General features: G+C 43.2%; 1 protein-coding gene across 1 annotated transcript in view; it reads left to right on the top strand.

Moving 5' to 3' along the window:
• Positions 1 to 2,765: 2,765 nt before the first annotated feature.
• LOXHD1 (lipoxygenase homology domains 1) overlaps positions 2,766 to 15,048 on the top strand; it is a 161,632-nt gene continuing 149,349 nt past the window's right edge. Inside the window, exons 1-3 of the mRNA XM_009894748.1 lie at positions 2,766 to 2,872; positions 12,368 to 12,448; positions 13,262 to 13,446. Coding sequence (XP_009893050.1) covers positions 13,326 to 13,446 — 121 coding nt within the window. The 5' untranslated portion in view covers positions 2,766 to 2,872; positions 12,368 to 12,448; positions 13,262 to 13,325. The remainder of the gene's footprint in view (positions 2,873 to 12,367; positions 12,449 to 13,261; positions 13,447 to 15,048) is intronic.

Genomic DNA, 15,048 nt, shown 5'->3' with positions numbered 1-15,048 from the left:
GGGGTACCAAATGAAAACAGTGCTAACCACAGCGTATGCTCAGCAATGACATGTGTGACTCGGGCAAGGCTCAGCATGTCTGTCCCAGTAAAATCTGCTCTTCCATGTGCTGCTTGCTCGCTGTGGTGTGTGGAGGCTGAACTTGGGGTTGTGAATCTCAAGCCCAAATTTGTACCTATTCGTGGCTTGTGTTTTCTTACAACTGTGAGAATCACATTGTGGGAATTAAAGAAGGGGTTTGATTTTTAAGAGGGGGGGGGAGTACTGTGGTTTGTTGATGGTGTTGTTTTAGACAATTTCCTTGTATCCCATCATCTCATTTGCTGGGAGTTGGAAAGTGGAAGTAGATCAGTCTGACTTACACCTTTTGTAAGGAAATTCGTGTTAGATGTATAGATGAAGTGATGTCAATACCCACAGAGGGGCAGCAGACTGGTTCAGGAATGGGTTTCGCTTGATGTAGCATGGGCAGATGTAAGATGACAGACTCTGCCTGTCACATATGACTTATTATTCCCAGCACTTCTCTAGTAGTACAAAAAGAAAAACGAAACAAAACAAAAAAACACCACTAGAAAACCTGCCTGAGCTTTTGAAGGGTCTCTGGGAGCTTACGGAGTGTTGTGATGACTCTTTTTTTTTCTCCTTTTTCATGGGGAAAATGTCTTCAGCCACCTTCCTGTCAGCACGAAGCCAAGCACAACTTGACCTCACCCCATGAAAGGAGGAACAGGGCCAGCTTTTCCTGAGCCTCTGTGGGGAGAGGGAGGATGATATATTGAAGGGCCTTTTCTCGAATGAAAGCTTGCAGAGAGATGCTTAGCTGTAGCTGTGACTTTGGCAATACCTACAGGATGCTCTGACGGTGATAAGTACTTCCATGGTACAGCTAAGTTGCAATACGGTTTGAGATGGCCAAATGTAAAAGGCTGATATAAACGGGTGCAGCAATATTACAACTTAATGACGTAAGCCCGCTGTTTCCAAAGCAGAGTTGATTCAGCACTGAAAACCATGAAGCAATCGGCGGTGAATCACTGGGGCAGGGTGGATTACGAGTCTTCCTCCTGTTAATGGCTAATGCGAGGACATCGTCTGTCTCTCCGTGCTATGCCAAACATCTCCCGTTGGCATGTGTGAACGCTAACAGGAGGAAGGTGAAATGAAAACATTGTTCGTACATATTACTCATATGCAAGCTGTGGATTTCATATATTCTTTTTTTTTTTTCTGCAAAGAAATCTCCTCTTCCTTTCAGCCCATAAATGAAAAACACCAAGTCAAGGGATTCCAAAAATTTAGCCAAGCATAGATCGTAACGTACTATATTTATTATAATAATGTCCCCTTCCTGTCCTATTTACATTCGTGGAAAGGTGAGGTTAGGAAAATATTGCGGTGTTTTTTTCTGTCTCAGTGCAGTAGCGCCACTGGAAATGAAGAGTAGTTTCTAATCAGTTTTACATGGGTGGCCTGGGTTTTGCTCTAGCACTCTGTCTCTATGCTTTTCAGTTAAAATGGTGATTTAATTTCTTCTCTGTGATGCGTTGAGGGAAGAATGGTACTGAGGAAAAACATTTGATGCTCAGACTAGAGAGTGTCAATGCATTTTTGTCTCTTTTGAATATATATGAGATATAGTGAGCGAAAGATTAGCACTAGCAAAATACATAACAGTCCTGATACACCTGTGAAGAAGGACATTTTTACAGCATTAGTTCTGAGAAATTGCATACTTAGCAGTCAGGCTGTGCAAGAAGAAATGATGGAAGTTTAGTCTTTCCTCCATCTTATAGGTTTGAGCCTGAAATATTGTTATTAGATAATGACCATCATGTGGTTTAAAGCCGAAAGAGGCTGTCAGGATGCTTGGTGTGGCCATAGCTAAAGTTTTATAATTTCCTCCAATTCCTTCTCTACTGAGCCAGCCAAGACATGTACTTCAGAAAGGTAACCTCTTTTCAAGCCTGAAATCTTGTTCAAACTTTACTCATCATCCTGCTTAAGAACTGTGTGTCTGACTGCAATTTGAATTTATCTAGCTTTGCCTTCTGGCCATTGGGTCTTGTCATGCCTTTCTCCACTTGACTAAAAGGCTCTTTTTAACTCATGTCTCTCCCAAAAAGATATCGATGTGTGGTAATAAAGTCACCTCTCAGTCTACTGTTTGCAAAGGTAAATTGATAGAGCTTTGAGACTCCAATGTAAGCATTTTCCTACCTTATTCTCCTCCTGATTTACCATTTGGTCTCTCGTAAAATCTCCAGAACAACTGAAACGCAAACTTTCTGGCTGTAGCAGTTTCTCAGCTTCATACGAATGTCTTATCAGATCAAACAGGAAAGCGTGCATTGTGTTGACATACGCACAAATGAAAAATGGCTCAACAGCTTTACTCTAACACTTCACAGAAATTCACCTGTAATTGGTAATACATGTACATGCATTACGGTAGGGGAGGCGATGCGTTCATAGAGAAGTGCTTTATTTTCAGCAAAATCCATCCTAACTCCATCCCACTCTGCCTGTGTAAAGCGTCTCCAGCAGTTTTAGTTTGATGTGATGATCTTCACCAGTTCTGTTGATCCTTAGCACTGGTCATGCCCTGTCCAAGAGATGGGTTTGTTTCGGTGGTGAGTGCAGAAATCTGTCTCTGGAGGCTGTATTTCAGCTCAGGTTTGGGGATGACTTGGATATATATTGTATCGGATGAGGGGTTTCTCCCATTGTCCTAATCTTTCTTTTCTCCTTCTGCAGTTTACGAGGTGGTGACAGTGACAGGAGATGTCCGGGGAGCAGGAACCGACGCCAACGTCTTTGTAACTCTCTTTGGAGAGCATGGGATTACTCCCAAGACTCATCTCACAAGCAAGTGAGTATCTGGAAGGAAATCTTATCTTTAAGGCCTGCTCTTCAGTAACTTTTATTGCATTTTGATGAAATGTAATATTATGCTGATGGATGTGGGGGGGATAAATCTAAAAGGTATTTTGAGATCACCAGGGAAATCTGAATTTTTGACGTTGCATATTTCTTACCAAACCCCTTGCAAACCTGCATTCCTTTCTGTAGGTGGAAATATGTGCTCAGATCCATATTATATAAAGCTTACACTTGCAAGGTGTGGGTATACTTGCTTTTCTTAGAGCTTAATTTAGGAGCTCCCAATTTAGGAGCTGAGGATATTCATTGCTTGTTGGAGTGGGCGTGATGGGCCATGTTTGCATGCCTGAATCCCACTGAGGTCTCCATGCTAAGGCAGGTACAGAGACAACTGTCCTTGAATGTTTCTCAAGAGTAACTCAGTGGGTTTGAAGTAATGCTGTTGATGGGTACCCACCCACACCCAGCCATAGGAAATCTGAGACAAGCAGAAATGGAAGAATTTGAGCTGTTTCCTAATTTAGGCCGTTTCCATCCTATCTGATGTATGCTTGGTACCACATCGTTGTGGTGGCACTGTTCTGCTTTCCCCCAGCTGATGCCAATGCCACCCTCTGGATGCAACTTCTCAGTTCTTATGACTATGTTGAACTTAGTGGAAACCACATTTTGTAATTTAAGAACTGACTATGAGGCTTCTGACTCTCTCAATAGCTCTTTTTCTTTTCTTAAAAACAAAAAAGAAAGCATCAGGGCCAGCAGGTGATCAGCTCCCATGAAAGGAGGGTGACTTTTAACAAAGTCCCAGCTCTGCATGTACCAATTTTCCCTTAGCCAGACAATTGCACTAAGAGCGAGCAGAAATCCCTTCTCCATGAGGTCTAGGAGAGGCTGTGTCTCTCTGGTTTTCAGTGTTCTTATTGGTTTGGTTTTCTTGAGAATGTGCTTCGGAAATTATTAATCCTGTGCTAATGTCACACGGTAACTTCACATTTTCTCCATTTCTACAGCACCGACAAGAGGTACCTGCAGCTATTTTAAATTTTACCCTCAAAAGAGCTTCTCTTCCCAGTGAGGCAACTCAAACATGAGAGTCTGTAAAGAAAATGATATGGGAATGGTAAAGAAAATACATGAAATTTCAGCCCTGTTTGCCATATTTGAAATTCAGAAATCAGAGCTAGCCAAAGGAGTTTTATTATCCCATCATCTCCAGAAACAGCAGGGAGAACTTGCTGATTGTATATCATACACATATACAAAATGCTTTGTCTCTGTTCTGTGATTTTCATCCAGGCATCCCAATGAACCTACAAAGCTGAATACCGTTTCTCCTGATTTAACAGAGATGGAAACTGAGGCAAGGAGGTAATAGAGGACACGGCCCCATAGCAGAGGTGGGAGCAGCAGCAGCTCTGCTGGAGGAATTGCTACTGGCACCCAAACCTGCCTTGCAGTATTTGGCAAAGCCATCGAGGCAGCATCTGCTTTCCAGGGAGTTTTCTTGTAGTCAGCATTTACATAAAGACCCATTTCATTGTGAAAGTGCTGTTCTGCACCTGGCTACGGACAGAATCCAAATATTATTTTCCAAAAGAAAAAACCCCAAACTGTAATGTCCTTTAGAGAAGAAGTCAGGAGATCCCTGTAATAGATTTCTTAATCAGCTGTGGCTGGTTGTAGAAGTCATCTTTGCTGGCACTCTGGTGAACGCTGGCTCTTTCCTCCTGCACTCACCATCATTTTGGTTTTTTTGTGAAAGAAGGAAAGAAGGGACATGCAGGGATGATTTTAGGTTGCAGCAGCAGCAACCTGAGCTTGTTCAGACCTGGGTTAGCATTTTGGGCTTGGTCCCTGTTGCTGCAGAGAGCAGATGGCTGAGGTGTTGGTAAGCAAGGATGAAAGGCACGGGAAGCCAACCTTCTGCAGTTCATGACTCTTAAAACTGGTCCCGTAGGAGGTGACTGCTAGAACTGAAACTACATCTTTCCGCTGGGGGTTTCCCAAACATCAGGGAAATTTCTGCATCTCTAAGAGAAATCTGGTGCTTTACAGTGCTTCATCAAGGAACAGCGAGAGAAAAGCTAGTCCACGAGTAGGAGTTGAATGAAGATCTGCTTAATTGATAGTCTTGTCCCCTAAATATGAAGCCAACCATGAACTAGTCAGTTTGCCCCCAAATTTATTATGCAGCTTTGTGAATATGGCAAAAGGATGGAATCTCATGCATCTTTCAACTAAATGTTTACACGAGTTCACTTATGACTGCAGATGCATGACATTTTATAGGCGTTTACATTTCCCCGTGTATGACAGAAAGCTAAAATATCATGCATTGCCTAAAGATGGTACTACCATTTCAGCTTCTGGTTAAAATAGGTTTTTCTTATTTCTTTTGTGATTGTGTGCTCATAGTGAAATACATGACATTTCAGATCTTTTTGTCATGTGTGGTAAAGGGAAGACATGGCAAGCTGATGAAATATCATGTATTTTTAACATTGGCCAACAATAAGGGAACTGTGAAAAACAGACACAGATCTTCATCGTGACTGGTTAGGAAAAACGTCAGTTCTGGAAGTGGCAGCACCCAAATTCTGTCCCAAAAGATGCGTTTATTTAGGCCAGGAGGTTTAGCCAAGGTCGTGTTTGGGTCTGGGAGGAACTGGAATAAATCCTCCTTTGCATTTTCGGTCTGCCTGTTTGGGGGGAGAGCAAAACCTCCTCGCCTGTGCAGGAGGTGGTGGATGGGGACTGGCAAAGTGCTGCTCAATCCCAGCCACTCTCAGCAAAATCCCACTTCAAAACCCAGCTCACAAAATTATCCGGTTCCCCGCCTGCCATCCTGCACCAGCTACAGCTCAGCCAGAAGCTAAAAGCCCTACCACAATTAAGGTTCTTTCCACAGGCTCCATCAGGGGCACATGGGTGGACACCAAGGCATTGCTTGGTGGCATTTTGGCAGCTGCTGAGAGCTTTCCTACAGGCACGAGCTGCTTCTCCATGGTCCAATGCCAACCAAATGGTGCTGACCTTCCATAGCATTTTATTTTTCCTTGCTCATGTGCATTTCACCATGCTGAGGCTGTGATAGCATAGGACCAACTGCAAAACTCAGCTGGGAACGCTGCTGCCAGCTCATTCACAGTGTTTAATAGCAAATTTATTTATTTATTGTTAGTGTAAAGGAATCCACCCTTCTGTGTCAGGCTAACCTATTCCAGCTTGTGACAACTGCAATAAATAGTCATGGGGAGAATTTTTTTTTTAAAAAAAAAAAAAAAGAAGAGATAGAAAAGGTTTAGCAGCTACGGCAATCTGAAAGAAAGATGAAATAATTGATAAGTGACAGCTGAATTCTTACTGAATTTGAGGAATTTTTGAATTTTTATTTCCTATGCTGAATGCCAGTCTGTTCTACCTGGTCTTGGGTTGCTATACACAGCTTTTCCTGTTCCTAATGCCAGCAAATTGCAGAGTATGTACGTGATGGTCTTTAGAGGATGTTAATGCTTGTAGGTCTACTACAGCTGAGCCATACAGAGTTGCAGAAGATCTCATTTTGTTGTTTAACTGCTCTGGAATAAATAAACAAATACAGGGAAGCAAGATCATTTACTCTGAATAGTTAATATAACAAGTTAGGAAGTGCTGGAAAGTTGGTATAGAAGAGGCTATTCAGGCTAGGAAGGAAACCATCCCCAAGTGCAGTGGAGGACGACTTCTTGCGTCGCTGCTGAAGCACTTCTTCAGACATGAGTAGCAATACTTTTCCTTTAATGACACAGGATGTTTCCTATTTTGAAGCTGCTTATGTGTCTAACTGTACTCTGATTTATGCCCATACAAATCTGCAGCACTTACACTGCACTCTGAAGACTTAATGATCTGGGGCAGCGTTAAGTGAGAGCACACTTTGGAGTCTATACCTACTTCTGAAAAAGAAAGGAAGTAGGAAATTTCTTCTCTCTCTTGATCAGGTGTATTGGATAGCCTGTGTTTAGCATTTCAGGAACAAAACCACCTAAGAGGATGCTTAGGCAGCGGTGTGGGACAACCTAAAGATAAAAGCTGCCAGAATTGGCTTATGTATAAATTGTAATCCACCTGCAGCTACGCATGTAGTGTCTGGCGGTACCAACTACAAGGAAGGTCAGGCTTAGAGGGAGAAACAGGAATTTACTCAAAACATGCAGACTTTTAAGGGAATTCAGCTGCTAGACCAGGTCCCTGTTGATAAGCGCCAGCAACATTTTTCAGGCTGTAAAACCTGGCCAGTTTTCCCATGGGATAACTATAAGGTGCCTTCCTGGAACAAACTCAGCCCTTCCGTCTTGCTCAAAATCCTGCCCCTACCCCCAACTCGTTAATCTCAGTCTTAAGAATGTCTGAGCTCATTCTCATTAAAATTTTCAAAAAATATTTCTCCGTGGGGATGGCATAGAGATTTTCAGCAAAGTAAAATTTGCCCCTGAGTTTGGCAAAGTGGCCGCAATTCAAAATGCAATTTAATATTGGGAAAAGCTGAGCAGCCTTTACATGGTTACTGATGGCACTATCTGCTTTGTACACAGTTTCTCCAGAAAATAATAACCAAGCTGCAGATACCAAAGACATAAAGCATAGCTAAGATTACCTACATTAGAAACCACTGTTTAATTTTCTTTATGTAAATTGTGCCACCAAAGGTGACAAACTGGTATTAAGAGACCGCTGATCTGTGTGATACGAAGTGAAGGAGCACGTATCCGATGTGTGCCATTAAGGTTATTGAAATCTGCACTGGGAATGCTTATGGATAAAGCAGGGGCTGTTTCAGGGTGCCCTGTGACACTTTGTAAAGTTTCAGGGTGAGTTCAGACAGGGGCTCTCACAGTTTTGGGCTGGTGTTTGGCTCCTGGGTGTCATCCTGCTGCTACGCCCCTGAGCAATTTGTCTCATCCAATTAGATCCTTCCAGGTGGGACCATTTTTTCACTAATTCTTCTGTGCTGCTCAGGTTATTTGTAGAAAAAGAAAATATTGTCCTTGGTACAGAGACATTTGCAGTCACTGTGCTTTTCGGCTGGTTTCTTTTCCATCTGGAATACTTTTGGACGTATGCTGCCTTATGCGATATTTCCAGCCGTCCACCGACTGATGTTGTCAGCTTCATGACAACAGCCTTGGCAAAATATTTGCAGCCCAAACTCCCTGGAGTTGCTGCAAGAAGGATGTTAATGATGCTGCTCTTGGAGCTCCATATTAAGAGTAAATACGTTTGAACATATAGGATTTTTTTGCTGTTAGACTGTCCATAAGTCCTCTCTCCAGGAGTGACTGATAGTGGATGTGTAGGGAGAAACATTTTTTCCAATATCTTTGTGCATTTTGTGGCAAGCTGCCGTCATAGCCAGAGGCCTGATAACACAGATTCACCCAGACCATAATTTATATTGGATAATCTGAGGATAATCAAAGCTGTCTGTACTTTCAAGCCAGGAAAACAATAGGGGACAGAGCAGTGCTGATCTCTGCCACCTCTATATGTCAAAACTACAGAGCCCACCCCTAGTCCATGAGAAACTCACCTCCCGTGAGATAGCAGGTGACCAAAACAGCGTTAATTTTTGCCCTAGAGAATGATAGGCTGAAGGATGGTTTTTGCTGTGCAACCTTCTGAAATCATCCCCGGTACCCAACTCCCTCCCGCTGCTGCTACACATCTATGGCGGGAGCAGGTGGACCTGCAGGCAGGGTTGCAGGGACTGACTGCAGGGTTGCACCACGAACTAACTCTTTCTGGTGATTTAATTGAGCATCTTTAAAATTTTTAATGATCGTTAATGCAGCGATTCAAGGCTAAATTGGTTCAGGTTACTCCATCACTGCTAAAGGTTACTATTTTTATGCCTCTGCTGTGACCAGTACCCAGGTTTCCCTTCTGTTCCTAAGAGCTCACTTCTGGAAAGGGTGCTGTTAGCTGATCAGAAGTGAAGACTATTTTCTACAAATATTCAAAATTTCAATTGCAAATGTGTTTTTCATTTAGGTGATGGGATTAGCTCTGATTAATTCCCCTTTATTTTTTTTAAAAAAAAGGTGATTTACTAGTGCAGACGTTTATTTTAAGTACTTTTGCATTTAAAACTGCATCATTGGTAGTTTCTTGTTGCCAACATACCAAGTAGTAGCAAAACTCTCATGGCACTGGCTCTGTTCTCTGCGCCGATGGCCTACCGAAGAGATGCATACAGGGATTTATAAATACTGTGCTCAAATATGCACCAGTTCTTGTGGTGCTTTTCAGAAACGTGACTTATCCAGCCAGGGGACATAGTCCTCTAAATCATTGTACGTTTGCAGTACTGCGAGCAGGGCAACCTGCAGGCAATCATTCAACCAGAAGAATTTGAAAACAGCTTCAGATACAAAGAATATTTGAGAATTTCATATGCTAATCTTTGGCAAAGTTCCTTGGGTGTTTCTTACAAAGCAACCAGGTAAAACACTACAATGGATTATAAACAATAGAGCTGTTAAAGGCAATTAAAGATCTGAAATAAAAAAAACCTGATTGAAACATATTCTGATGTTGCCCTAGACTGATGTCCCAGCTGAATGATAGGGGTCCAAGTGAAATTCTGCTGGTCTCTAGACTAAGCTTATGGCTACCCATGCCATGTCTCCAGGTCTGAATCCAGTCAAGCCTGAACATTAGAAATTTAGCACTGCGATTTCCAAGTCAGATTTTTCCCTGCTTTATTTGCCACTGGAGCTGTGCAAGCCAGCATGCTGCATTGTTCGGTGTAACGAGTTCCTTATGGTAATCAGGCTGTGAATTTCTTCCCCCAGCCCCAGCCTGGACCAGACTCTGACACAGCCCAGCTGTAATTTCTCCTTGTCTCTCTCTCTTACTTCCTTTCTTTTTTTTTGGATAAATTTCAGTATAGCTACTCACCACGGAATATTCCCTCACTTTCCCCGTTCCCTTTTAGTTAGCAATGCTAGAAAAATGCTAGAAGTAAGGGTTGGATTTTTTCCTTAAAACATTCCCCTTTTTTGTGCTGTGGATGCTGCATATACACTTCAAGGGAAGAGACTCATCAAGTTCTTCCTACCTTTCTACAGCAATACTTCCCAGGAGTTTCACTCCTGGACCACAGTCGTGTTTCCCAACGCTTCCCCAAGCTCCTTCAAGATGCATGAAGCATCTGCTCGGTGGGCACTTTGGGATGCCCACTTGGTGCTCCTCCAACAGCAGGTTTCCTTCCCGCCGCTTTCCTACCATCCCAGCAACCAAAACAGCCCAGCGCAGCGGCGGGACTGCTGGAGACCAGCAGCCACCAGGACCGGTGCACAGAAAGCTTTGGGCTAATTAGTCTCCCGTAATGCTTTTGTGCTGTCTCCGCCGCAGTTTGCAGCACTGCATCCATCTCCAGCGCTGATGTGGGGAGAAGCTGCTGTCATTACAATGCTCTCTCAAGCCTGACAAACTAATTGCCTCGCATTCGCTGACTGTTTTCTCTCCGACAGCCAGGTTGGGGGAGGCTGGGCTGGATTATAATTGTCTCTTGTCTTCACGGCAAGGTTAACCATTTTAGCCTTTTCATGTAGCGGCGATGCTCCTGGCGCAGGAGCTGGAATAACAGGACAGAGGAGGAGGAGGGCTGCACATGCATTTGCAGAACACACAAAATAACCTTTAAACCAAGTCAAGTGCAGATCCTTCAATGACATGGAGAAGAGAGCCGAGCAAAACTGAACCCCCTTGCTCGTTTATTAATATTCATTAACTTTCTGAGTATAAGCTGCTTGTCACTGTGGCTTTACGCTGCTGAAGTGCTGTGGTTTCTTGTTCATTTTAATATGACTTCTGGGTTTTGCTGTGTTTTATAATCTGTAGCAGTGATTAGCGGCCCAGGTGAAATGGAGACCCATCAGGGAGGGCAGGTGGCAGAGGCTGTGTCTTCAGAGCAAGGGTAGGTTTTGCCGCGATGTTATTCGTAGTGTTTTTGTGGAAAATATGAGCTCAAAAAGGATGCAGGTGCTTGCCAAAGATCACACTGCAGGCTAGAGGCAGAACTGGAAATTAAATTGTATATCCTCTGACCCGGGCCAATACACTGAGGAAGAAGTCTCAAGTTCTGCCAGGGGAGGTTTAGATTGGATATTAGGAAAAAGTTCTTCACCAAAATGGTTACCAAACATTGGAACAGGCTGCCCAGCGAAGTGGTTGAATCACCGTCCCTGGAGGTGACGTGTAGCTGTGATGCTGAGGGACACGGTTTAGTGGTGGACTTGGCAGTGTTATGTTGATGGTTCGACTCAATGATCTTAAAGGTCCCTTCCAACCTAGACAATTCTACGATTCTACTTTATATTGCCTTCCACTTGCAGCTGTGAAATGCTAACCACACACTTAACATGTAACAAAAAAATAATAATTCAAACTAGTCCCTGTCCTGCAGTTGTTTTGCTTTGAATGAGATATAAATCATAGGAGAAAGCTGCAAAGGAAGTTTCAGTGGTCATTAAAAAAAATGTTGAAAGATGGGCATGGAAAGAAACCTTTGATGGAGTTGGATGCTTTTTTCTCTGGCTGAGCTCTGGGCAGATCTGCAGCTCCACAGGGAACTCGCTGGGCTATGGAACCTCTTTGCTCCATCACCAAGAGTGGGTTCACTCGTCGCCTGGGAGGCAGGATGGCAGGAAAGGAGCCCTCTTGGAGTGGGAAACAAATGCAAAGCATATTGAGGCCCTGTAAAGCAACTGAGGTAGACGTGCAGGGGTATAGATTCACGAGGGACTTCCACATTGGTTGGCCAATAAGGGCTGGTTGATATGGGTGAAGCAAAGCTCTGACGCAACCACTATGAACAACCCTTTCCCAGCCACTCTGGAGGGGACCAGCTGAAAACATACCCATGTTTTTTGCTGTTATATTGACATTTTAGCAACCAATGGGTGGGCTGGCAGAGTTGAGGAACCACAGATGAGGTGTTATCAAAGAGTTGGAGTTCTTCATGTAATTTTTGCTTCATTAGTGCTGCCTTGAAATATTTTCACCGAAGATCATTTTTAGACACCACTGAAAGACACTTGATGGTAGGAAAGTCTTACAGACCACCCCAGCTCTTACCTCTGTGGGTAATTTAGTTGAGGATTTTGAAAAACTTTTGTCATGTTTAATTCTTGGAGGCGATATGGAATGTGATCCAAGGTTTGCATCTGCTTGGGCCAGCATTGCATTTCCCCCAAAGCTTCCATCTCAGCTTCTGGAAGGACTCTTAGACATTGAGAAGGGAAAAAGTCTGTTAAATGTCAGTACTTACAGCATCCGAAACTTGTCACAGGAAAAAAGGACATTGAAAAGTAGGTCTTTCCAGTACTAGAAATGACATTTCTTCATCCTTAAACACTAGCGCTCTGTCAGGCCACCACGTGTGCCTGCTGACAAGGTTGCTGTTTTTTTTACCATAGCTTTTGATGCATGTGTATTACAGGAGCAGCACGGCTTTTGAGAGGAGCAAAACAGATGTGTTCCGGGTAAAAACCAACAACGTCGGACAAATAAAGAAAATAAGGTACCTGCACAACATTACTACCACAGTACCTGCTCCGTGAGGTGCTAATTGAATGACAGGCTGTAGAGGTTTTAGAGTTGCCATGTTTTATTCATTATTCCTTAACGTGCTCTTACCAAGGTGAAGTTAAGGGGTGGTAAAAGCTTGTTTACTGCCTAAGATTTGAACTGAAGCGTGAAATCACCTACGGTATTGCTTATAACTATCTATGCTGCCCACCAAGAATTGTATTTCTGCCACGTGCAATCACGAAGGAAAGCATTTAGGACTGTTTCTGCGTCCTGAGGGAGGTAACTGGGGCTTGCTATCCTCTTTTGCTAAATTAGTGTAATGTAAATGATAATTATTATGTTTAACCACCATCTGACTGACTAATATAAAACTAAAAATTAGTAAGTAGTACAAAGAAAGCCAGGAAAATAGGAAGAGGTAGACTAAGAAGTGAAAAGAGCAGGAGGGATACAGGGTGAGAGGAGAGTCACTTATGTTTTAGATATTCAAGCTAAGGTGAATGAATGCATATGTTGCATGAACATGCAGGTGTGTGTATCTTTGTGTGCATCCCCCTGCTGACAACAGCCCACATATACACCGATGATACCACAACACATACATATATGTAGGAATGTTGCTATTTACAAAATACCCTGTAAAAGCCCATAAATCCTGCAAAACTCTTCGGATAGCCAGGCATTAGTAGGCATTTTGTATATAGTTGCTCTAGCCTTGCCTAATATAACACGCTCCACAAAATTACAGTGCTAGTGGCCAGTCTTGATCAAAATATCAAATCTGGCGTTGTTCTTCCTCTAGGATTGAGCATGATAACACCGGACTGAACGCGGGCTGGTTCCTCGACCGCGTGATCGTGACCGACATGAACAGACCTCACCTCCGGTTTTACTTCCCCTGCAACAACTGGCTGAGCAAGGAGGACGGGGATGGACTGTATGTCAGAGACCTCATCGGCAGCCTGAATCCCATGGATGTGCCCAAAAGTAAGGGTTTTCTGAAAGCACAGCTTTCTGGTGCCTTATCAGAAAGGACAGGGTTGCTTTCAGATGACTTCAGGCATATCAAGTGTAATCGAGTAGTCTACACTAATTTGAGTTTTCTTTGTAGTCAGAGGAGAGGAAGGTGCAAGATGCCTCCAGAGGGTAATTCCTTCTTCCAGTGTTAGACCTGACATCTTAGGGTGGGATAAATCACTGTTTGGAGAAGCTCTGCTCATTGGTCGAGTATTGAAGTATCCATGATTACCACTTTAAATTAGATTAGATGGCTACATATAGATGAGAGGCATCCTACCCTGGAAGATGTAGCCGGGATCATTGTGTGCTATCAGAAGGGGCAGCATGGTTGCCGTCCTGTGTATAAACTTAAATGTTTCCAGGCTCTGGTGATGACCTGCAGGAAATTTCCATAAACAAGCCAAGCCTCTCGCTGTAATTCTACGCTGGTTTACTGTATGTGTATGATATCCATATTGAACCGGTGCCTATTTTTCAGTGGTTTTAAGCTAATGATGTTGAAACGAAGCCAGGACAGCTTGCAAACCAGACATGTACTCCCAAATTGATATCAGCGTGTAGGCCATGTGGTGATGTATAGTTCATGTAACGTGAGTGGGAAGACGATCGAGATGTGAAAGTGGAGCCAGCAAACCAGCCTCAGGTGGTATGTCGGCAGCTTATCTGCAAGTGCTAATGAGCAAACCGACTTGTGTTTGCCTGATGACCTCACTGGTGTACCGCTCCTTTTGGGAAGCTTAATTTTGGGCATGGAAAGTGAAGTACACACACCGCTAGCCACAGGCCTGAGGGAAAGGAGAGGTGTAGTTTGGTGCACAAGAGGGGAAACTTGTGGTTTTGCTAGTATCACATATTTTTGAGAGTAAATAGTAGCTTTCTTGCACTAGGGTTGTTGACGTGACCACTTAGGAGCATTTTTTTGGTAAAAACAGTTTATTGCCAGCCTTAATACAATCTTTGAGCATTGATAGATGCTCTAGAAGGGCAAAGTATTGTTATTTTTATTGAGAGCCTGTTTGATATTAACATTGAAACAATACAACATGACATTCTCTGTTCCTGAATCATTACATAATTTTGGACTATTAAGATACCACCTCCTAAAACTGCTTCAGTATGGTGGTGATATAAGTATTAAAGGATACTGCATGTGAATTAGCATGCACAAATAATATCCATTGACAAGAAATATATGTGGGAGCATTTTATAAATGCAGACCTCTCCAGGGTGGAGGCCACAGGGGAATGAGATAACGTCTGGAGGTGATCTGCCAAAACCCACCCAGTTACTGCTGGGGCTGTGTCTGCCAAAGTCCTTTGCTGCCCTTTTATCTGTTCAGTTTGTGAAATGGAAGAGTTAAGGACACTCGAGGGAGCAGGAGGGGTCTGGAGAAGGTAGTGGATGAGTCAAAGCGATACACAATTAACGAGAGAAAGCGAACCATTCAATCTTAATAGATCTTTAAATGACACAACAGTTTCTCTGAATTTATTATTGCTCCTGCCTGGGAGAGCTGTTTCAAAGGAATGCAAGTGATTTTCTCCATCCTGTTCAACACCTGTCTCTCA

Source organism: Charadrius vociferus, unplaced genomic scaffold (assembly GCF_000708025.1).
Source record: "Charadrius vociferus isolate BGI_N301 unplaced genomic scaffold, ASM70802v2 scaffold151, whole genome shotgun sequence".
Classification (NCBI taxonomy): Eukaryota; Metazoa; Chordata; class Aves; order Charadriiformes; family Charadriidae; genus Charadrius; species Charadrius vociferus.
Note: the sequence above shows the minus strand (reverse complement) of the source record. Positions and strands in the feature narration are given on the sequence as shown.